The 26025-nt window shown below is 38.3% G+C and overlaps 1 protein-coding gene across 1 annotated transcript in view; it reads left to right on the plus strand.

Annotated features, from left to right (window-relative positions):
* Positions 1 to 26025, plus strand: part of LOC112632005 (serine/threonine-protein kinase TNNI3K) — a 310001-nt gene that overhangs the window by 252237 nt on the left and 31739 nt on the right. The window contains exons 22-23 of the mRNA XM_025397614.1: positions 1845 to 1904; positions 4785 to 4954. Coding sequence (XP_025253399.1) covers positions 1845 to 1904; positions 4785 to 4954 — 230 coding nt within the window. The remainder of the gene's footprint in view (positions 1 to 1844; positions 1905 to 4784; positions 4955 to 26025) is intronic.

Below are 26025 nucleotides of genomic sequence, written 5' to 3' on the forward strand. Positions count from 1 at the left end.
GAAGGTACAAAATAGTCATCTGGAGTATGAGAGAGTTAATGGGCTAGAAATATGTAATAGGCTCTCTGAGCAGTACTGACAGTCTATGGGAGGTTAGAGGGTCAAGATTTTGAAATGAGACAGGCAGAATTGATTCAATAATGGTTAGGATTCTTTCAGTAGTGTACAAAATGCAAGATGAAGCCAGAGAGTTGAGGATGTGTGGAAGGGAGTGATAGTTGGAAGTGAATCTAATGATAAATGTTGATGAAATGTAAGATAGGTAAAGGGAAAGTGAGTGACAGTGAAAAGATGATGAAATGAGCAAAACAACAAGTAAGGAAAAAGATTGACAGATGGGTAGGTAGGTAGATAGAAGAGTATCTACTTTAGGACATATTTGGAAATGCTCGTAATATAAAGCTCTTGTTTTGTTTTGTTTTGTTTTGTTTTAAGTGGTAAAATGGCTTCCAATTACCAGTGTGATCCAAGATTGTTGGAGTCGGGTTTCTAGAAAAAGTGAGCTAGAAAGAAAGGAGACAGCTCAGAGAGTTGTCTGATAAAGATTGAGAGGTTAAAGAGCATGGAGGGGTGCAGGCATTGGTCATGACAGGGTCTAGGGTATAACTAAGGGGCTGAGTGACTAAAGGAGTTTGGAGGACAAGCTCATTGGAGAAGAGTAGGCAAAGGAACCCAGAGGTCAGGCTATTTTAATGATCATTTGCATGGATAATAAAAGTACAAAGAGTAGTGATAGAGAATATGAAGTCAGCCAGTTTTTTAAATCCCCAAAGAATGAGGGGGTGTAGCTAGACTCTGGTGGTATAGCCTGACAAGCTGATCATGTAGCCTGACAAGCTGGTGGTGTTTAGGAGAGAAACCATTTGGAAGTAGCAGTGACAGCAAGGAAGACACAGGATTTTGTTCACCCTACTGCTCCCACTGCTCCCACTGCCCCCACCAACCTACAGATACAAGGAGTATGTGAGAGGAAACAGCTTATAAGGGAAGCAATGTTCTCAGGGGTGGGCTAGAGAGTAAGGGAGAAATTGTTCTACTAAGAATCTAAATTAGTTGGTTACTACACCTGAATGTTAAATTGGGCTGTCCCCCTCCTGGCAGTGAAAGTTTCATAAAGGGAGAAATGATAGGATGTATGGTTTTAGGATCTGACGAAAGAAGACAATTTTCTCAAAAGAGGTCAACATTTTCTAAAATTCCAAGAATTTTTCCAATAAACATTTTTATCTCTTGCAACTGGAACAAAGCTTGAAATATATTTGGAATAAACTTTTTTTTAACCAAACTCATCTGACACAGAGGTTAATAATGGGCAATATCTTTAATAGCACTGTCTGAAGATAAAAACTAAAGATAAACCCTAAAGTAAGGCATAGTCCTGAGGTTTCTATCATCATCTTAGTTTTGAATCTGAGATGATCTTTTCAAAAGTGAAGTTCATTATAAATCTACTTTAGCAGTTCTTTTTATACATAGTGTGCAGTATATTACAAGGCACTGAGATAGTTAATAGTTTTTAGTATTCACTATTATTCTTTCATTTTGAAGAGGAAACCTGCCATTTAAAAACATGCAAAGCTAATTAAAGCTTTTCCACTATTTCATTATCTGAATGTAGTTGCAAATTCTGACTTAAAACTCTTATCAGAGGGAGACTCAACATCCCTCCATGAACAGCAAATGAACATTCAATTAACACTTCAATAAAAGTGTATTTTAAATAAAAATATACTTTATTGTTAATCTCATTCTTTACAAATGCTAATACCCAACTTTAAAATCCAAAGAGAGTCTCCTTCCTTTTATTCTTAAGGGAAAAAAAAAGTTCTTTTTTCTATTTACAGGGAAGACCCGAGTTTTCTGAAGTTGTCACGAAGTTAGAAGAGTGTCTCTGCAACATTGAGGTAAAAACTTTAGCTTCTGAAATATGTCCATAAAAAAGCCCTGAATATCCAAGGCTGTCAGGGAATGTAGGTGAGATGGTACTTATGGAAAGTTAGTATGAGGACCCATAACTCCATCCATATTTACCCTATTCATTAAATTCCTAGGGTGGAGCAGAATTAGCTGTGCCTACAGGGATAAAGGCAAAATCAGAGTGAATTGAAGCCCTTCCAACAAATAATAGGGCAGGCAAATGGACACAGTCATGCTCAGCTTAAAAAACTGATGAGTGAAAATTGGAAAGTATAACAAATACATTAGAAGGTAATTATTTAATCAATTTTATGCAAAAGTTTCTTCATTCAGAGATGTGTAAGACATTGTTCATTTACATTCAATGCGAAAAGAAGAATTATCAATAAAATATGTTCATTAATTAGGGGGCATTGCTTTCACACCACATATATGTTGCTTAATGTGATATATGTTGGTAATCAGGCTAATGGAATTTTCTTTCCTTATTAAAGCTGTTTGCTTTAATTTTCTCTATAATTGCCTTAATTTTCTATACACCTGGTCAAGAGATGCATTTCAAAATAGGTGAGGGAGCTGAAACATTCACACTAATTCAAAAATAATATATTCTCAAATGCAAATAAGTACTACTGGTGGAGGAAGACATACATCACACATAGAGGATGACATATGCATCTGCATATGCAGGGAAGGGGCAAGAATAGAGAGAAATAGCATCAACCTGAGATTGCACCACTAAGTCTCAAAGTGGAACCATCAAGAAAAGTAGGGTTTTTTCTAAAAAAACAAAAAAAAAACTCAACTAAGAGTCATTGGACCTAGTCTATTGGAAAATGATTCGCAGTTACAGCCTGCAGTGAGTGTCTCTGTCTCATGATTCTTTGCTGGAATTTCCAAAGAAAACTTTTGTGTAGGTCTCTAAGGTCCTCTTTCCCTTCTGTTCTTCAGTCCTGGGACTTACACAAAGTGGGGAGAAGTAGTCACATATTTGGTGGGGTTTCAGCAGCCCCTGTGGACAAAAGCATCTGCCAGAAGCCTTGGATATTAAGAGACACCTTCAAGACTTGAATTTAAAATATCCTCTCATTTTGAAACTTAGAGTTTGAGCAAGTTTGCTTTGAGCCTAATGGGATAGACACATCTGGAGGTGGATTCCAGAAACAAGAACCATGATAGGGTCTACTAAACTAGCTTGTCTTATTGTGATATATTGATCAAGCCTCTTATTTATACTCTCTCCCCAAGGGAGAAGATGAATGAGCTATATGCTAAGACAGTTTGCTGGACTGAGTTGCACTAATTAATGGACCAGAGTCAGCCTAAAGAGGCTTGACTTGTGCAGTTTCATAAGAATTTATCCTCTCTATTCTTCAACTTTTCAGTCAATGGTTTAGATCAAGGCCAAGAGGGAGCTACTCATCCCATGTGCAGATATAATCAAGTTAAGAAGGACAGAAAATATTTGAAAGCAAGACTCTAGATCTTGGAGGATGAAGTAACAGGACATGTCTAACAAGAATAATTTTAACAGGAATACATATAAATACAATGTCCTGCAGCAGAGCTAAAGAAAAAATAATAAAAGTATCAAATGGTAGAGACATGGCTTAGGAGCATCATGAATGCTAGAGGATAATAAGCTCATTGGGAGTTAGAATATAAAGTGACTACCTTGTAGTAAATAAAAGATATGATTATTCTTGTTCTGAAATGGCCAAGTGGTACCCAGTTGTGACCCTGAACCTTTTAAAAGAATAATTTCAACTATTTAAACAGGGATACACATTTTAGGAGAGAGAGATTTGAGTGCTGAATAAGTTGAAAATCATGTAACATGAAAACCAGTTGAAGGAACTAGTGACGCTTATCACAGAAAAGAGGAAATTAGGATCAGTCCAACAGGATTTTTTGTTTGTTTTTTCTTCCTTCCTTCCTTCCTTCCTTCCTTCCTTCCTTCCTTCCTTCCTTCCTTCCTTCCTTCCTTCCTTCCTTCCTTCCTTCCTTTCTTTCTTTCTTTCATTTTTTTTTTAGATGGAATCTCGCTCTGTCACCAGGCTGGAGTGCAGTGGCGCAATCTCAGATCACCACAAACTCCAATTCCCAGGTTCAAGCAATTTTCCTGCCTCAGCCTCCTGAGTAGCTGGGACTACAGGCGTGCACCACCACGCCCAGCTAATTTTTGTATTTTTATTAGAGACTGGGTTTCACCATGTTGGCCAGGATGGTCTCTATCTCTTGACCTTGTGATCCGCTCGCCTCAGCCTCCCAAAGTGCTGGGATTACAGGCATGAGCCACCGCACCCAGCCAAGTCCAACAGGTGTTTTTAAACATCTGAAGAACTATCATGTGGCAAAGAGAGTGGTCTGTTCAATCTGGGAAAACACTTGCCACACATTCAAGCATTTTTCATCTTATAAAATTGATGTATTCTTAGAAAAGTGTGTAAATTCATTTTATGTGAAGGGAATAATTTCATGTAAAGTGAAAAATTTTAGCTATGATTTAAAGGAACTCTGCCATAAATCTTATTGCCATAGTGAAAAATGTGAAGAATCTTTTGATCATTGAATAATAACCTTCTAAATATATTTTATGAATCTGACTTGGGCCTACTGTTTTTAGAAAGATGAGCATAAATTTAACAGGCCAGCTCTCAGCACAGAACTGAGTCAAAAAAGTAAATTAAGCTAGCCAGATGTTGCCATTAGATTTTTTTCCTGAAAGGAAAAGCCAGAAGCAAGCTGAGTGAATAGAAATTAAAATATGGGAAACTTTGGAATAGAAAGTTAAATCCGTATTTTATGTTATGTCTTCACACCTGTTGGAAGTATTAAACAATTAAAATTACCCCTCCTCCACTCAGCTGATGTCTCCTGCATCAAGTAACAGCAGTGGCTCTCTCTCACCTTCTTCTTCTTCTGATTGCCTGGTGAGCCGGGGAGGACCTGGCCGGAGTCATGTGGCAGCTTTAAGAAGTCGTTTCGAATTGGAATATGCTCTAAATGCAAGGTCCTATGCTGCTTTGTCCCAAAGGTGAGTGGTAATATAAGCAAATCTCACAGTGAAGTCTTATTTCAGAATCTTATCAAGATAGTCAACTGATTTGATTACTATCACAGGGTTTGATCACCCCTCTGAAAAACTTTGAAAGAGGAGTTTTCAGCCCATTTCTCTTACATTATGACTAAAAATTAGAAATTTTATTATCTGTTAGCCTAGGTCCTCTAGTTTCAAGTATCAGGTATTAACCTAGCTGAAGTAAGACACGTCTATTTTAGAGCAACAAAAGGGATTTATTAAAAGTATTCTGAGGCTATTTTATGGCATCCAAACAAGAATTCCTGTGTAGAAACCAGGAAACAAGGCCGGGCGCGGTGTCTCAAGCCTGTGATCCCAGCACTTTGGGAGGCCGAGACGGGCGGATCACGGGGTCAGGAGATCGAGACCACCCTGGCTAACACGGTGAAACCCCGTCTCTACTAAAAAATACAAAAAACTAGCCGGGCGAGGTGGCGGGCGCCTGTAGTCCCAGCTACTTGGGAGGCTGAGGCGGGAGAATGGCGTAAACCCGGGAGGCGGAGCTTGCAGCACTCCAGCCTGGGGGACAGAGCAAGACTCCGTCTCAAAAAAAAAAAAAAAAGAAAAAGAAACCAGGAAACAGCTTTGAGGATCTGAGCTACACAAGTTCAGTGTTCTAAGAATTACCATATGACCCATATTACCTTATGATCCATTTCCCAGGAAATTCCATTCCTAGGAATAAACCCTGAAATTGAAAATGGGTACTTAAAAAATACTTGTATTCAAATGTTTATAGAGCAATATTTATAAAAACCAAAAGGTGGAAATAACCCAAGTGTCCATCAACCAATGAACACGTTGATAAAACAGGTTGTCACAACAAAATACCATATACTGGGTACATAAAACAACAGAAATTTACTTCCACAGTCTGAAAGCTGGAAGTCCAAGATCAGGTTCAGCATGGTTCCAGTGGGGGTTCTCTTCCTGTTTTCTAGAAATCCATCTTTTTTCTCTGTCCTTACACGGCAGGCAGAGCTCTAGTGTCTCTTCATCTTCTTATAAGGGCACCAACTCTACTGGATCAGGGCTTGCTTTACATTTATGACTTCATTTAACCTTAATTATCTCCTTAAAGGCCTTCTCTCCAATGCAGTCACATGGGAGGTTAAGATTTCAACATATGAATTTGAGGAGGGTCACGCTCCAGTCCATAGCAATAGGCAAATGTATAAAAACAAAAAGCAGATGGCTGCTTCCAGGGGATAGGTAGGAGGGAGAAATTGGGAGTAACTGCTTAATTGTCATCCAGTTTTATCTGGGGCTGATGAAAAGATTTTGGAATTAGAAGTGGTGGTCTTAAAACTGTGAATGTACTAAATACCACTGAATTGCTAGTTTTAAAATGGTTATTTCTATGCTGTGTGAACTTTACCTCAATGAAAAAGGAAGCAAAAACAAAAAGATTAAGCAAAAAGGTAAGTCAGAAAAAGAGAAAAAGAAATCAACATTCTTTCATAGCTAGTTCTGCCATTTACATGGCCCAGTGCCCAATAGATAGTCTCTTTGTCTCTCAGCTTAAATGTTAAGTTTCAAGGAGAAATGTATCTGTCATATAACGCTATAATAATTCTGTATAATAACCCATCCCAGAATTCAGGGGTGTGCAATCATAAGCATTAATTTCTTGCTCACTTGTTTGTGGGCTCATTTTGGATGAGCTTGACTCTGAACTACAGGTTGTGTTCAGGTCTGTTGCTTGTGTCTCTCACCCTCCTTGGACACCTACATAGAAAAATGTACTACCTGTGGTATATTCTTCTCATAGACAAAGGCTAGTAACTCAAGAGGACAAGCCCAAGTTTACATGCATATTTAAAGCCTTTGCTCAAGTTATATCCTCTGACAACATTCCACTGGCAAGTTTCACAGCTGACTTCAACATCAACAGGAAGAAAAATATACTTGGTTTTTAGTGGGAAGAACTGCAAAGCCATATGGCAAAAGGCATGGGTAGCTGGAGTGGGAATGGGATCATATTTCATTAATATAAACATGGCTGTCAGGGGCCACCATTCTAGGTGGGGAGCAAAGAAGGCAGTCGCTGTGAGCTTCATAGATACCCTATAGAGCGCATACTTTCCAACCCATGGAAGACCAGAAAAACTAGTTTAAAATCTGTCTCCATCCACATGAGAACCAAAGCATTTGCACATGGCTCAGTTACACATGCACACTCACACCCACACCTACATATACAGACACACTCATACACTCCATTATCAGAGTAAAGGTTCTTAAGTGGGAAAAGATTATCTGGAGTTAGCAAGGGTTTCTATACAATCTACAAATTGCAATTGTTGCTTTTTTAGCTGTAGTTATTATATTCCTGATCTGACAAAAGAGTTACAGCTGCAGCTATGAAGAGATGAGACTCTTATTCATGAAGTCTTTAATCTATAGGATGTCATGAAATTAAGTATCAGTAGGTTTGATTGATAACCACATAAACTGGACACCATTTTTATTGGATTTTAGTCTCTCACATAATTTCAAAAGCGCCCATAGGCCAAGACTACGTTAGATTTGGTCACATCATCATCTTCCAGTTCTATCTGCTGTTCTTATTCTCTACTTGTGGCTTTTAAAACTATTTCTATGAACAGCCAGATTTTGATACTTCTAAAGCACAATCACCTGAGGTTTGTCCACTTGAGACAGAGGTTAAGAGGATAAGCTGTGGAATCAGACAGATGTGAGGTTAAATCTTGGCTTTGCCATGTGCTAGCTCAATGACCTTGTCAAGTTATTTAAATCTCACATGTAAAATACTGATAATAATACCAGATCTTAGAGTTGTTATAAGGAGAGGTACTATTGTCATAGTAGTGACAGTACTTGATCTAAAGATGCCAGCAGAACCAAGCAAAGAATATAGTTCCAAAAATGTAGGTAAGTCACAGAATTTACAATACATGGAGAGCTACACAGAATAGGAGGCACAGCAGCAGTCCCAGGTAGGCAAATGAAGGGTGGAGGGAACAGAGCTTCTCTAGCCTTCAAGAATCTAGAGATGTATACCACTACTAATTTAAAAAAAAAAAACTACATGCTGGGTGAAAAAACCCGTCAGCTTTTTTGACATGCTCCCTTTGATATTCTCATAAAGTGTTTTATAGCCTTCTGGCCCTTCCTGACTGTTATGGAACTCTGATAAGGGTTTGTCTGTCTGCTAGGTGCAAGTTTCTCTTAACAACGTGGCATTCCCTAAGGACTTGCTGTGAGGGTGCATTCAAGGTCAGTTTGTTAGTACCATTCCCCCAAGTAAGCTCAATCTTTGCACTAGTTGAAATCAACTCTAGGAATAGGTAAAGCGTTTAGCTAAGTTTTAAAATGTGTCAAGATAGAAATTACGTATGTTCCATTCATTACTGTATCCTTAGTATGTAGCAGTATGATTGACATAAAGTCAGTAAGAAATGTTTGTTGGGCAGATAAAGAATAAAAAATTAGATAAATTGGATCAATAAACGGTAACTATTTTTCACTTGGTGTGTAATCAGTAAACGAGCCTTAACTATTTTCTCTTTTCTTTCCATTTAAATAGCTGTTGCTATTGAACATCCGGGGCACAATTTTAAACATTTTAAATAGTCATCTAATTCAGCCTTAGGAAGTAGGTATTCCAATTTTTATAAATGAGGAAACTGAGGCTCATAGAAAAGGTAAGCAACTTTCCGAAGTTAATGGAGAATAAGTAAGCGAAGCTGGAATTCTCACTCAGGACTCTCCTGTGCTTTCTGAGTTTCTCTGGAATAGGAGGTGGCATGTTCCAGAAGCTTGAAATATTTTGCCAATACTTGTATTTGCTGGACTTCCAGTTTCTCCTGGAAGTCAGTCTGTGAATAACTTCGGCTATTTCTCCCAAGTCTGACTTTTCAGCTTGTGGATATGAAGGCAGAGGAAGTGAGACCAGCGATCAATAGGTGCTTAAAGTGAAAGAGCCCAACGATATAAGAATTGATGGACTAAGTACAGGAGGGCCATGAGTTTAACAGCTTGTGAGACAGCGGTTCTCAACTTTGACTGCACATTAGAATCATCTGGGAAGCTTTTACAAGTACCATTGCCCAGGACCAATTAAACCAAAATCCATGGGGTTGACACCCAGGCATCAAAATGCTTTAAAGTTTCCCAGGTGATTCCAATATACATCCAAGTATAAGAAACATGCTGAAAGAGAATGATACAATGCTAACCTGCCAGTCATTCTGTAAGAAGGGGATGCAGCTAATGAAAGAGGAAAGACAAAGCCAAGGTAAAATAGCATCTGTGACCAAAGGGGACCATTTCGATGACTTATTACGTGCATCGTCCCTGCCAAAATTCCTTGCAATGTACCACTAACTTCTGATCTTTGGAGTTCCTAATTAATTCAAGTGACAGAGTTAAAATGTAATTTTTTAATATAGCATTATGGTTTTGAAAAATCTGTACAAGGTTTTTGCTATAGTTCCTACTAAGGTATGGATGCGGGGACACCTCAACAATGTCTTGAAAAATGATGCATCTACTTTTCCATTTTTTGTCATGAGGTTCACAGATGATAGGTTTGAGTTTTGTAATGCTTGATTTGATGGGGTCTTTGGTTGTGTGTGTATTTGTTTCTAATTATTATTATTTTTCTTTATAAATACATTTAGAGGTGCAAAATTGTGTCAGAGATGTTCTCCACAGATAATAGGAATTCCCTAATTCCTACAAAACCATAAATTGATAAAATCTGAGCTTGAGAAAGGCGCTCTTGAAGTTCTGCCTCTTTTAAAATATTTTGTGCCTCTAGATATATTTGGAAAACTAAGCATGTGGCAGTTGCTCCTCCCACAGGGTATGAAATCCCAACTTGTACATGGATTACATCATGTAAATTTAGAAATGACAAACTGATACACAACCTTTCAGATGTGAAAACCAATTAGTGTTTGTGTGGGGCTGGCCTCTGAAAATAGAATGATTTGACCTAGTTAGCTGTCCGAGAGAAGAAAACCAGGGATCCAGAGTTTGGAACTGTAAAACAGATACATTTGGGATTAATTTTTCACACTACAAAAGGGTCCATCAAAGGTTTCTTTAAATAGAAAGCTTGCCTAGTGCACTTAGAATGGAATTCATTTTATAAAAGTTGAATATAACTTATACAATTTTAATTTACTCATAGTTTTTCTGGGTTACAACAATTGTGGAAGATGATAGCACCATGACACTGATGTTCCTAGGAGGAATAAAGAAGGGAAAGCAGCAAGGGGACCGTGTCCATTTGCTGCAGTGGAGCAGGTATTTACCAGATGGCAGTGGCCATGTCTCCTCCTCATCATCCCAGGTCAAATACTCCCCTCTTTCATCTACCACCTCTCTTACACTCTTTTTTGTACTAAAACTTTCAAATATTCCCTTTTCTTCCAATCTTTCAATCCTCTCTCCATCCCTAACTTCTTGTCAACTCACCACAATCAGCACCTTGCTCATGACCATCATAAATGCTCTCACACATTGCTTCTTCTTTCCGTGGGTCTTCTTGTCATTTCTACAGTCCCATGGCTCCAACTCACAGCACATAAATGCACACACGCACCCACACACACACATGCACATGCACACATCTACACACACACACATTCTCCCACACACACAGGTGAACCCCAGTTCGTTATTCAGCCTTGACCACTCTGCTTCCTAGCTTTTGCAACATCTTTAACTTCTCTCCTGTTCCAGCTTCTTCATGCTCTAACCCACCTACTACCATCATAATCTTTATTATGTAAAACTCCAATTCTAATTATATTATTTGCATTAAAACCTTCAATAATTCTCCATTGCCTCTAAAATTAAGTTAATTCTGGAGTCCAGTTGATTCAGGAGTCCAAAATCCTCAGTGATACACGTTTCAATCATATGTTCCAGTGGTTCTAAACAGAGAGTGATACTGTCGCTCTCTCTCTTCTCAGGCACATGCTAGGCTTTTTGGAACTGCAAGAGTCTTCTTTTTTGTTTGTTTGTTTGTTTTTGTATTCCCAAGGACTAAAGAGATGCCATTACTATTTAGTGAACTGTGACCAGAATGTTGAAGTTTCTCCAATGTTTTGGACAATCTCAAAAAACAAAAAATTATCTTACACAAAATATCAGTAACATTCTTGGAGAGGAAAACTACAAACTAGAAGTTCCACTAGTTCCCATAAACACCTCATGTTTAACCTACCATCAACCTATCACTGTATCTAACACTGTATCTTAACCTTGACACCCCCCTTATCTTATCAAAATATTAACCAGTCTTCAGTAATTATCTCAATCAGCGTAATCACAATGTCATGAAGAAGTATTTTCTGGGGGCTACCCCATCTCCATTCATGCCTCACTAAAGACCACAGTACTCTGTGCCATGTTATAATTTATATCTCATTTATTATTTAACTGCATGTGGTGAATGTTAAATATTTGATTTATAATAAACTAGGAAAATTATTAGTTAGGCTGTAAATACCAGGCTTTGTATTTCTGCAATTTGAGTAAAACTCTGGCATTCAGATTTTTTTGACTCCTACATTCCTGTCAAGTTCGAATACATTCTCGTCCAAAAATAATGAACTACTAGATGTTCCACCTCTTTTCCACTCTCCCCCCCTCACTATTAGGGCAATAAATGTCAATGTATTTCTTTTTAATTACTAAAAGGATAGAATGTAGGTGACTAAGATGTGTGAGGGAAAAAGTGACTACCACATTCATTCCGTGCGTGTTTTTTTAAAAAAATATTTTAATGTTTAAAAGTTCTATAACAAAAGATACTGTTCTTTCAACAGTGGATTTCACGTGCAGAGCATTAATATGACACTTAGTTTAGCATGAGATAAAAGCAAAACATAATATTCTGATAAATACACCAATTATTGACCCATTTATTTTATATTCTATTAATGTAAATCTTCATTAGAGAAATGAATAAACAAACAAGCAAGTGGACAGAAACATCCCAGCAGTGCAGGTGTGTGCACACTGAGTTACAAGGGACATCCAGCATGCATTTCCCTTGAACTCAGGGTCTGTACTTTTTCTGCAAATGGGACCATGTCTAATTATTTATTATGAATGAATACTTTACCTAGAATTTTTTCCTTGACTCAAGCAATCTTCCTGCCTGAACCTCCTGAGTAGCTGGGACTACAGGCATGCACTATCATGCCCAGTTAATTTTTAATTTTTATTTTTGTAGAGACAGAGTTTTACTATGTTGCCTAGGCTGGTCTCGAACTCCTAAGGTTAAGTGATTCAGCCTCCTAAAGTGCTGAGATTATAAATATGAGCCACTGCACCATGCCCCACATAACTTTTATTAAAGTATATTTTTATAATTGTTCTATTTTATTATTAATTATTGTCAATCTCTCACTGTGCCCAATTTATAAGTTAAATTTTATCATAGGTATGTAGGTATAAGAAAAAAATGTATATTGGATTCAGTAATAGCTCTAGTTTCAGGCATCCACTGGGGATCTTGGAATATATCTCTGGTAGATAAGAGGGGAGGAGGCTACTAAACTTTTTATAATCAGCTTGTATTTTCCACCAAAAAAAAAAAAATGCGATTTTGATTATAGATATTTAAGCCTATAGGTCAATGTGAAAAGGTCTGACATATTTATAATATTGAGTCCCCCTTACCATGAACATAGCACATTTTTGCATTTATTTAAATGTCCTTTAATATCTTTTAGTAAGAGTTTATAATTTTCTCTATGGGGTTCTTATATAACTTTTGTGTGATAAATAGTTACATTCATTGTGATTGCTGAAATCATTTGGACTAATTGCTACCACATTATTTTATTCTGTCTAGTATTTTTTCTTACCCTATCTTTTTTTATTTCCTTTGATTATTTGAATATGAGCTATATTTCTATTCTTTGGTGAGCACCCTAGAAACTTTAATACATTATTTAAAACAACAAATTATATTTTTAATATGTTTGTCTTATTCTCAAGTGAAAGATCTTAGACCATTTTAATTAAAGATTATTCTCTCCTGGCCTCGATAATACCTCTTTATTTTAATTTCCGGTATTTTATCTTCATCAAGATTTTATAATTCCATAGTGATTTCATTGTTTTATACAACTATGTTTTATTTAGGTTTACCCCATGTTTAATGTTTCATTGTTTGTTATGGTTACATTTCAAATCTTTTTCCTAGTATCGTTTTTCTTTTCCATAAATGCAGCTTTAAAACTTCTTTAAACCTCACTCTGTTGGAAGTAAACAAATGAAAAAAACTTATTTTCCCTCTTTTTTAAGATATTAGTAGATATAGGATTTTCGTTGTTTAGTTACTTTTTTTCCCTGCACCTTCAGGGGGAAAATGCTATTCCATGTTTTACTTTCTTTGCTGTTGTTAAAATTTCATCTATGAATCTAGTTGTTATATCTTTTGGTTTTTTTTTTTTTTTTTTTTTTGAGACGGAGTCTCGCTCTGTCACCCAGGCTGGAGTGCAGTGGCCGGATCTCAGCTCACTGCAAGCTCCGCCTCCCGGGTTCACGCCATTCTCCTGCCTCAGCCTCCCAAGTAGCTGGGACTACAGGCGCCCGCCACCTCGCCCGGCTAGTTTTTTGTATTTTTTAGTAGAGACGGGGTTTCACCATGTTAGCCAGGATGGTCTCGATCTCCTGACCTCGTGATCCGCCCGTCTCAGCCTCCCAAAGTGCTGGGATTACAGGCTTGAGCCACCGCGCCCGGCTATATCTTTTGTTTTTAATCTGCCTTTTAAAACTGCTTTTAGAAATCCTCTTTATCTTTGGTATCCTATAGATTAACTATGTTGTGTATAGATATAAATTTATGTTTATTTATTTAACTTGTGATATATTATGTTTCCAGAATTTGAAAATTGACATCTTTCATAAATTCTGGGTAATCCTCAGCCAGTCTCTTCTAACATATCTTTATTACATCTTCTTTAGTATCTCTTTCTGGAATTCTAGTTGGATATTTTTTAAAGTTTCTCACTGTTTTCCACATTTCTCAATCTCTTTTTAAAAAATATTTCCCACCCTTTACTTTCTGTATCCTGCTTTTTCAGATCTGTCTTCCAGTTCACTTATTCTCTCAGAAGTGGGTTTAATGTGTTGTTTATTTTGTTCATTGCATTTCTAATTCAATTTATTTCTTATTTATATTCCAGTTCTAGAAATTGCATGCCACTTACAGTTTTACAGGAGAGTTTTAAAAAGCTGTAGACCTTCTCCATACTTTTTATTTCTTCAAACACATTTTATCTAGAGATATTAATACCTCAAGACCACCCTAAAACTTCAACTTGTAGTTCTTTTTTTTTTTTTTTTTTTTTTGGGTGGGGGGGGACGGAGTCTTGCTCTGTTGCCCAGGCTGGAGTGCAATGGCACCATCTCGGCTCACTGCAAGCTCCACCTCCCAGATTCAAGCGATTCTCCCACCTCAGCCTCCCAAGTAGCTGGGATTACAGGCACGCACCACCACGCCCAGCTAATTTTTGTATTTTTTTAGTAGAGACGGGGTTTCACCATGTTGGTCAGGCTGGTCGTGTACTCCTGATCTCATGATCTGTCCACCTTGGCCTCCCAAAGTGCTGGGATTACAGGAGTAAGCCACCACACCCGGCCAACTTGGAGTTTTTCATAAAACCCATGTAGTAATAATTCTGCTTTAAACTAGCTTGTATGTGGGTTGGCAGATGAGACTTCTGCGAGTTTATATATATATATGTGTGTGTGTGTGTATATATATATATATATATATATTTGTATATATTCTTTTTCTTACTTTACCTGGAGCCAGGAACAATGTAGGATATTTATCCTCTGCATATCTTTATGTAAAGTGAATTTTATTTTTTCTGATTTACCTAATCTGGATGTTGCCCTTTGAGGATTTTGGCTTCATATAGGTGTTTCTTATCTGACCCTCCACCTTGCTTGAATCCATGGTGTCTCCACCACATAATCTATTAAAATTCATGCTACAGGCCAACAAGAGTCTGTATGAGAAATTCATAGCACTTATATTTGCTTGGAGTGATAATGTTAGAAAATCTTTTACTTTTATATTCATACCCACAGTAGATTGTAAACATCATGCAGGCATAAAGTGTCTCTCCTTTTGCTGCTGTTTCTCCAGTACTTAGAACAGTGCCTGGTACATGGTAGGTGCCAAACACCTATTTGTGAAGTACGTGAACATAATGACTTCCCACAAACATGATGCCATTGAATTCAACGATTTTGTGAAGTGCGCCTCATGGTTTCCATTTTTTTAGCTAAAACTCAGAAACTCAATAATGTAAGTAATGCAAATAACTAGTACAAAAAATGGTAGTTCATAATTTAATCTGGGACTGTCCGGTAGTGTTTTCATCACATCATGCTATCTTTGGAGACTAAACTTTGCCGACATGTTTGCCAACACCAGAAAGTTCTAATGTCAAGTTAGGGCTTTGAGGAAGATCAGCAGGGAGCTATCCAGAGTACTGAACCACCTCACACTTAAAACTCTGCAGATATACTGGAACATACTGCCCTCTGTCTATGGCCAATAGCCTTTGATTGCAAGGAAATTTCCCTTCTCACTCTAACTCTGATAATAGTCACTTTGCCTAAGCTTATGCCTCCTGATGAAACACTGTAATCACCTGCCTGTGCTGATACAGACCCAAACTGGACACAACTCCACAGCTGCTGCCTCGTTCACAGCCATGCCTAGCCCTACCCTCTGTGTCTTCTTCAATCACGCTTCTCCAAAACAGGCTCACTCTCTGACCACATTTGTAAAAGTAGCGACAACCAGTCAGAGCACATAAAATGACAGACTTCTTTCTAGGAACTTAACTGAAGTGACATTTGTGAACTAGCTTTGAGGATAGCTCTATTTTAGCATGATTTCTTTATGGAACTGAGTATACTGTAAAATTAGGCTCTTCTTTTCATTTTCTCATTAAACATACTCTCCACTGTAGTAGTGAATTGCACTCACTGAATGAAAAAAACAACAACAAACTTTTAGCTGACATTTGGGGGCAACAATTGACTTTCTGGTGATGAGAGTCCAAGAGTTTTTCAGGGCCAGAAATGAAGAAAAAGACCACTGTTTCTCATACATAAATACAATAGAGAATCAGCATCTTTTAGCTAATTCTACATAGAAATAATTTTAAGATTTATAAATTTAATAAAACCAAAAAGGGTATTTGGCTTTGTAACCTATATTTTACTTATTCAAAGAATGCTGATTTGAAATATGACATCTATAGAATTTACAAAAGACTGCAGTGCTTATTGGAACATTATATTAGTATCTAACCCTCACTTCAGCAGTGTCTTCTGAGCTTATAGGAAAAGTTGCCTTTCTTACTCAGTGACACTGGTGACTTAAGTTCTATGGATCTTGTACGTATAATGAGGAGAACAAGATGTTCCTTGCCTAAATCTAGGGACAAACCTTTTTTTTTTTTTTTAGCGTAGCTATCATCTCTGAGACGCAAAATTTTTATGACATGCACTTCCTGAACGTCAGTTATCAAGCTCATTAAGGGCTTGCAGTGGCAAAATATAAAAGCCAAAGGAGAGAAGCTAGAATCTAAGCAAGTGCCACGATGCCTATCAGTTGCCTTTTATCTCTTTCTTTTTAAGCTCATATCTTCTTGAGATGCCCATATTTTTTTACTAATTAACAAAATCAGAAAATCTCCTAATATCTTGGTGGTATGGGGCTGAAAAGGGAAATATGTAACTATGCATCTTGATGTGACAGTGTGAAAGTATTTGGTATAACTCATTATGTCCCTGAATGCCATCTTATATAGGTGGGGAAATTAAAGAAAGTGGGGAGGGGTCTTTCACGAAGTTAAAACTATCTCCATGAAGGTCCAAACAATAAACACAGCCATTTATTATATTTACATAACACCTCTTCACCGTATCCGTAGATGCATACCCAGACCAAGCAATTCCCTTACACACACATACACACGAAAAGTGAAAGGAGGGCTATAAATTGATTGCTAGTGCCCTCTGCATTTCATGCTTCTGGTATCTTACAAATCACCAGAACTGGACATAGTCTGTGCTGAAAGGTGATAGGGCTCTATGTTAAGAACTCCTTTTCGGCTGATGTGGAGTAAAGCAACCAGGTTAGCTGCTTGTTTTTGGCTGCCTTGCTCTCTAGCGCCATCTAGCAGTCAGTTGACAAACTACGAGTGAGGCCTCCTCCAGACCTCCTGACTGCTGTACTAAGGAGAGAGGCTTGGAGACTTCACGCCGAACAAAGGTGTGCAGCCTCAAAGTTGAGGAGCATGTGAAAAATGTCAATCTTTCCTTGACTTTTAAAACCACCCTTAGTTTGAAACAGCCTTTCTCCATGAAAAATGTAAAAGAACATCAAACAAAATATTCTGTTCAAAAGAGGAGGTGATGAAAATGGGAAATTAATAAAAGTGAAGATATGAGAAGAGCCCTACGTGTGTAAAACTGGCACCTTTTTTTAAAAAAAAAAATAAGCTTTAAGGACCTGGATTTATTGTCACACATAAAAGATTTGCATGAAAAGAGTGAGCGAGTGACATATTTAGGTTACAACATATCCACTTGAGAGAGAGAATGAGATGCAGCTCTCACCGTGGCTATTCTCATGCTGTAATTTCGTGTTCTTTTCTATCCGTCAGCAGCGCTTGTTAGCGAGCTAAAATGCACTCCCTCCTAACCCAAAGGGTGAGCCAGAGTGTATTTCCATCTTCAAGCGTTTTGTAATACTAATTAACTAATTCCCAGTCACATGAAGAGAACCTGCGAAGATTCGCCGGAGGCAAACTGCTAAATAAATGGTGACAGATTTCTCAGTTTTCAATTAGATGAAATGACATATTGGGACAACGAATGGCCTGACTTTCTAATGATGAGAGTTTTATGAGGTTTTCATTCCTGGAAATGAAGAGGAACCCTCTCCATTCATACACAAAGGAGGGTCCAGACCCACTCTTAAGCACATCAAAGCACACAGATCCTGCCTTTGGCAGTTGCTTGTGTGTACAACTGAAAGTAAGACTTGGTCCAAAAATGCTGCTTTTGAGACTGCTTCTGCTCTCCTGAAATATCTGACAGGACAAGCACAGGGACCAAAGAGAACAACCAGCCTAATTAAATCTATACAGGCAGCACTGTGTTCTGTTCGTCCGCCCTGACTCCAGCTCTGGCCTCACCCTGCTCCCTCCTGACTCCAGTGTTTGTGTTGCGAATATGAATCTCTTGCTAGCATGGCAACTGTTGCTATGTTCGCAGCAATAAGAAGTGGGCGATGCTGGTGTCTCTGTAATGATTCAGATACAAGAGCAATGATTTCTAAATAGATTTCTGAAGCGGCTCTCACAATGGCTCTGAACAGTTTAACAGGTTTAATTCCTCATGGATTTTTTTTTTCTTTTTTTCACCTTTAACATCTTCCATGTGGACTAAATCTAAACCTCATATAATGCAAAAATGCCATCATTCTTTCTTTTGCTTACTAGTATTTGAAGCAGGAATTTTCTTGTAAAAAAAAAACACATTTAACCAGTTGTCATTTTGTATTATCTCCTTGGAACCCATGAGATGGAGTTTTCTTGATATTTAGGTAATGGCAGCTAAGGAAATCTGAAAAAATAATGGGCCCAGGAAGAAAATAACTGCTGGATTGACCAAAGTGGAATGAAAATCATCACCATTAATATTTGTGATATTTGCCGAACATTTTTTATTAATGAGCAGATGTTTTAAAGGCCTCATCTGCAAACGAGGACAGAAAATTTACTAGTGGATATATGTTTGCCACCCTGACTTCTCTTTCAAAGAGACAGTGAGAAAAATGAAACAACTTTCTGTTTTTTTGGCCTTCATCAGTCTCTTATTTGCCAGCCTATCCAGTGTTAACTGTGCCACTAAGTGTCACCAGATGCTAACACAGCCCGGGCCCCAGGAGGATATGATGTAGATAATATTGCCATGTGCACTGATGGCAATACAGACCTGGCCAAAGCATAAAAAGAGAAAACACATTACATGTTTTGATCGGTAGCATAGAACAGAAATGTGTGTTCGAACATAGACACTTGCTATGTTCTAGAGGCTATTGTGCATTTTTTGTATGCCTGTGGTAGCACAGACTTACCACAACTCTTCTACAGCTAAGAGTTGTTTTTTCTACAAATGAGAAACTGAAGCACAAAAAGTATAAATGGCCTGCCCAAGGCTTTGTAACTAGTAAACAGCAGGGCCAAGATTTGAGCCAAGATCAGCCTGACTCCAAAGCCCATGATCTTTTTACTACTTGCTGAGCTGCTACAGTGTGAGACAAGAGAGCTGCTCTCATACTAATCAGTTGTGTGACATGAGCAAATCCCTTCCTGCCCTGGGTTTTAGGATTATCATCTATAATGAGGCATTTGAATTGGATGCTTGCTATTCAAGGTGTGACTCACAGACCAGCAGCTTTGGCATCACCTAGGAGCTTGTTAGAAATGTAGAATCTCAGGCCCCACACTGGACCTGCTGAATCTGCATTTTAACAAGATTTTAACAGGCGACTTGCAAATATACAGTAACCAATCTCTGTGGACCCTTTTAGCTTTAGTGTACTGTATTTAGAAAGTCACCTCGCTCTTATCTCTTTCTAGATTCTGTTCCTTCTCCAAGGCTGTTTTACCGCTCCCTGTGAGCATTCCTAATCTCATTCTTTTACTTGATGGAGAGATTCACTGTCTTCTCAGAAAAGATTTATCTATTCTAATTCATTTACCACTTTCTACTTGGTATCATGTCTCTGTTGAATAAGTTTCTTGAGGGGGAGAGCTATTCATATTAAATAATTTTATATCTGTAATATCAATTGACAAGGTTCATTAAACTAAAGAAAATATTTTGAAAGGAATGTTGAACAAATCATTATCTTAATTTAGTTACAAATAGTAAATAGTGTGCTGATCGCAAGATCCCTGTATTATTCATTACAAATATTTCAAGGCAAGCACAATCCAAGTTCTTTAAATATAGGTCCAGGAAAATTTGCAAATAGCACACATGATGAGCAGTTTTTAAATTTCTTCACCCCCACCCCCATCTTTTTAACACAAAAATACCTAAAGGATTCAATTAAGACCAAGTTCAATCCCAACATCTCCTCCTCTAGGAAGTTGTCCTAAATACCCTCAACTCGTTACCCATCATGTTTGTTGTTACTATATTCTGTATATATCCCATCAGAGAATGGAAACATTATTGTAATTATTGATGTCTTTGAATGTCAGTTGCCACACACACACATACACACACACACACACATGCACATGCACTTACACAAAGTAAGCTTCCTGAAGCCAGGAACTGTGTCTTTCATTTTTGCATTCTTAATATTTATCACAATGCTTGGCATATAGTGTGATGGATATATGTGTTTTGAATGAATGAATGAATGAATGAATGAATGGCTCAATCAATACAAATCTTTCTGGCCCCAAAGTCTCTTTTTTGCTTTAATGTACTTCTTGTTCTCCTTCACATTAGGATGGTTCACTGACACCAACAACATGGAGATGCATAGTTCTATGGTGAGAATTTCAAAGAACTTGTTTTAGCCGTGTTGGTATTCCCTACTAATATGGTACTTTAGTGTACTATGGCATGAGCTAGTCATCTAGGAACATGGGCTCTGAGACTTAGCAACTCAAGTCCCTTTGAAATCACAAAAGCTGAAAATTGAAGCAGCATTTGTATTTCTTCCTCTCTGATTGGTCAGGTGTTCATTCGACAAACATTTGCAGAGTCCTTATTTTGTGCCAGGAGTTTGCCAGGAACCAAAGATGCCAAAAAGCAAACATAGTATAATATTTCTACCTTTAAGTAGTTTGTATGGAAAATAGACCCCAAATGTATTATAATGCAATGTGATTGTATACAATAATGGGTACATGACTCTAGTGTATTCTAACACAGACGGAGGCGTTACTAAGAAAAAGGAGAGGCAGAGAATGATTCCATCAGGTTAAAGGGCATGTGGGTAGCTTCTTGCAAAAGGTGGCCTTGGCAAAGAGATCAGAAATACCTAATGTAAACGATGAGTTAATGGGTGCAGCACAGCAACAAACCTGCACCTTGTGCACATGTACGCTAGAACTGAAGGTATAATAAAAATAGTGATAATAATAATAACCATCATAAGTGTAACCATATTGGGTTCTTATTTTGTACCAGATAACAGGCCATGATACTTTAAATGTGTTATATCATTTAATCTTCATAAAAATGAAGGCGTTATGATTTTTTCAATTTCACAGATGAGAAAAAATAAAGTCCCCAAAATACAAGTGGGAAATGCCTGATGTGGGACTTAAACCTGGCCAGAGTAGTTCTAGAACTGGTGAATCTGGACACCAAACTCTACAAAAGGCAGAGAGAAAAGCATTAAAAAAATAGCCCACAGGCCAGGAGACAGACTGCATTCAGAGGGTAAGTAGCGAATCAGTCTGCCAGACCAGTAGCATGAGAGATTGCACACAAACTGAGAAAACCAACAGCAAGCTAGGGGTCAGAGCCCAACCCAGGGCTGGTAGAAGAGAGGCTCAGGAGGAAGGATGCTTTGCTGATAACAGAAGTGGGAGTTACTGTGCTATGCTGGGAAAGAACTTGCTTCTTGAAGCCAGAGGTATATGTTCTAATCCCACCTCTGCCTTTAAGAACGGTATAAACTTGTTCCTCGGTAACTAAAATAGGGACCATAATATTACCTTGTCTGGTTTTTACAGGGTCTGCATAAAATTCATATAAAACACTTAATATCATCCCTGAGAAACTTGTGTTGTTTTGTTTTAAACTAAGGATAAATGTCCCTGTTTCACAGTTCTACCCACAGATGGATAAACCCCTTTCTGAGGTTGAGAAATGAAAGCCTGTGTCTATCTGTAATTCAGGATCCTTTTTCAGACACTTTCTACTTCTTTTTATCACTTATTCTCTTTGAGATAGTAGAGCACTCCTTTTTCCTCATTAAATAGCAGCTTTACCCATAAATTTCTCATAGCTTTTCCTTACTTATTTACACTACCTGATTGTCAAATTCGACAATGTTGACCATTCCTCAGTCAAGTTGCCATTTGGAATAACTTAAAGGTTTCTGGATGTTTTCTACCCAGCAGCTATTTATGACAATGACAGAAATCAGGAAAATGACTTTTGAGGATTTCAATTTTTCTCTATAATCCCTGAAAATAAAGTGATAGTCAATTGTGAATGTGGCTGCTGAATGCTAGAGTACTACATAAAAATAGAAAAGATTTAAAATGCGTGAGAACTAACGAATCTAAATTTATTGGTTTTACACAAATGAATGATTTTCATTTTATTTTAAAAAATTGTCCTTTATTGTTTAGGGCAAGAAAAATCATATACTCTTTTCTTCAATAATCTTTTATCAGATTAACATAGAGGAAAATGAATTATGAAATTATGAAATAAATAAAATTGAGGACAAAGCACCATATTAAAATGTTGATTGTTGATTTTGTCATATCATATATGTTAAGGAATAGAGTATTGTGTTTAACTTAGAAAGGTACCTATGAACTACTTTCTGGTATTGAGTGATCTGAATTTCTTTTTTTTTTTTTTTTTTTTGAGACAGGGTCTCACTTTGTTACCCGGTACAGTTGTGCGATCATGGCTCAGTGCAGCCTCAACTTCCCCAGGCTCAGGTGATTCTTCCTCCTCAGCTCCACAAGTAACTGGAACTACAGGCGTACGCCACCACACTTGGCTAATTTTTGTATTTTTTGTAGAGACAGGGTTTCACCAAGTTGCCCAGGCTGGTCTTGAATTCCTGAACTCAAGCGATCTGCTTGCTTTCCAAGGTGTGAGCCTATGCGCCCAGCTTGAATTTCAGTGTTACAAACAAATTTTCTATTGCTTGTATATTCTTTGGGTATTTTATTTCTTTTGTAAAAGGTAGACAATTCTGAGTTTAAACATGACTTAGAAATGTTTAACTACTTTTTTTACCCCTTGATTTTTACTTCCTGAGATCAGTAGTACAGACGGCAATCAGTTCTCACCTTTTAAAAAGATCTGAGGCCAGGCATGGTGGTTCACACCTGTAATCCCAGGACTTTCGGAGGCTGAAGCGGGAAGATCACCAGGTCAGGAGATCGAGACCATCCTGGCTAACAGGGTGAAGCCCTGTCTCTACTAAAAGTATCAAAAAATATTAGCCAGGCATGGTGGCGGGCGCCTGTAGTCCCAGCTACTCGGGAGGCTGAGGCAGGAGAATGGCGTGAACCCGGGAGGCAGAGCTTGCAGTGAGCCAACATCGTGCCACTGCACTTCAGGCTGGATGACAGAGTGAGATTCCATCTCAAAAAAAAAAAAAAAAAAAAAGAATAAAATGAGAAAAAAATTATTGAGAGATGGTCAAATCTCTTGAATTTTTAGAAGATTACTGCTCATTAAATTAGACAGCACCTTGTCTGTAATTTGTTCAAAACTACCAACTACCGAGATCTATGTGTTATACTTTGTTAAATAAACTTCTCTTTCTCTTTGGGAGAGACATATATAGGATCTTGAACAGTATACAAAGTTTAATTAAATATAGCTAGCATTGAAAAGTTCATGGAATTAATCAACTAACTCACAAATGTGTGTTGATTTCCTTCTAGGTATACAGTACTGTGTCTGCCCCTATCCAGAGAGGCCCAATATTTTGATGGCTAGTCTTGTATTCTAGTATAAAGACTTTTAGCAAACTGAATATGCTTTATTTTTTTTGAGACAAAGTCTCACTCTTGTCCCCCAGGCTTGAGTGCAATGGTGAGATCTTGGCTCACTGCAACCTCTGCCTCCCAGGTTCAAGTGATTCTCCTGCCTCAGCCTCCTGAGTATCTGGGATTACAGGCATGCACCACCATGCCCAGCTAATTTTGTATTTTCAGTAGAGACGGGGATTCTCCATGTTGGTCAGGCTGGTCTCGAACTCCCAACCTCAGGTGATCCGCCCTCCTTGGCCTCCCAAAGTGCTGGGATTACAGGCGTGAGCCACTGCACCTGACCTTTTTTTTTCCTTTCTTTCTTTCTTTCTTTTTTTTTTTTTTTTGAGTCACAGTCTCTCACTCTGTTGCTCAGACTGAAGTGGAGTGGTGCAATGGGCTCAGAGCAACCTCTGCCTCCCGAGTTTAAGCAATTCTCGTGCCTCAGCCTCCCAAGTAGCTGGGACTACAGGCACGCACCACTACACCCTGCTAATTTTTGTATTTTTAGTAGAGATAGGGTTTTGCCATGTTGGCCTCGAACTACTGGTATCGAACTCCTTACCTCATGTAATCCACCCTTACTTTCTTTATTTAAAGAATTAACAATATATTACTTACAGGTGGAAAACACAAAGGTATGTGTCATTTTCCCTATTACACTAGCCTCCTCACTGATCTAATTTCATTGGATACGCATTTATCTATCATTTATTAAGCATCTCTTATGTATTGAATCATATGGTAAATATTGGACACCCAATGATGGATTAGACATCTCTTCAGTCCTGGGGGAATTCACAGTCTAAGGGAGGAGGTCAGAGAAACAAACAGGAAGATAAATACTAAGCCTTGTGTAGGAAGCCCTACGAGCCTGGGAAGAGTCAGGGTAGACTTCCCAAAAGCCATCCCGTTTCACGTGAGTTTGGCAGAGCTAACCAAGCAGAGAAAGGAAGAAAGAGTATACTAGGAAAGGGAAGCAACAGGAACAAAGGCAGGAAAGTGGGAAACTGTGCAGTACATTTGGGAATAGCAAAGGATTGAATGTGGGTAGAGCAGAAGCTATAGATGAGGATTTAAAGTCAATAGAAGTAGACAGAAAAGAACACGGAGACAAGTAAGTTCAGTACCCAAGGAAAGTTGGAAGGAAGAGGGTAGCTGTCCTTCATGCGGCTTCCCTTCCAGTCACTGAGACCACTGAGACCTCAGACTCTTCTCTTCGTTCAGGCAGTGAGCATAAAAAGATCTGGATGGGACTGGGTAGAGCAGCCAGCAATCTTTATTGAAATTGCCCTGGGGCATGACTCGAAACTGTGAGGCACCCTAAAGGAGCATGATTTATGCAGCTGTGTTTACTATGAGTCATTGTACAGACTCAGATCTGGAGCTAGGGATAATATGGTCATCTAGATGAGACATGAGTGACATAGACACAGTAGAGCTCCACCTTGAACCCAAGATTGGCCCCTCGAACTGTGCAAAACAGGCAGCACTGCAGGGTGGCTCATGGCACTCAACTATTCCTGTACTGATGACATCACACACATGATCATCTGTTTATAAGTCTATCTCTTTAGATGGTGAGGAAAGAGAAATAAAGGTGTAAAAATCCAGCCATCATAACAAAAACACCGAAAGAAAGAAATTAACTTACCCAAAGGTCTCACAGCTTGTAGTTTGTGAATCTCTACATTAAAAGGTGGATGATGAATCTGAGACCTACTGAGTTAACTGTCCAGCATCTCAGCCATATGCCTTATTCCTCTTTATATGCATCTCCACTCCCACACCACCCCCTCCTGGCTTCATCCTTTAGTGCCTGGAATAACGCCTGGCACATGGTAGTTACTCATCAGAAGTCCACTGAGTGAAAGAACAAACACCTACCACTGACGGGTTGCTATTTATACTGTTCTGTCTTCACTGTTGGGAGCTTCATACTGTGTTCTTCAAAATGGGCACCCCCTGCAGCATGCCTCACTCTACAAGGAAAACTTCTCTGTTAACAAGCCTTATGATGGGGTCCCTGTGTGATCACCTAAAGCTGGCCTTTCCTGTCCCTCATCCAGGTAAATGGCTCACCGTGGAAAACTGTAGGTGACTTTTGCCCTTTCACTAACATTCCTCTTGATAAGACACTTAAAGAGGAAAATAGTCTTGACTCTTTAAAGTTGATGCCAGTTTGGGGCTGTTAACAAAGTCAAGGGATTCTGTTGTTAGAATCAACCTAGCACACAG

This window comes from Theropithecus gelada, chromosome 1, assembly GCF_003255815.1.
Source record: "Theropithecus gelada isolate Dixy chromosome 1, Tgel_1.0, whole genome shotgun sequence".
Taxonomy (NCBI): domain Eukaryota; kingdom Metazoa; phylum Chordata; class Mammalia; order Primates; family Cercopithecidae; genus Theropithecus; species Theropithecus gelada.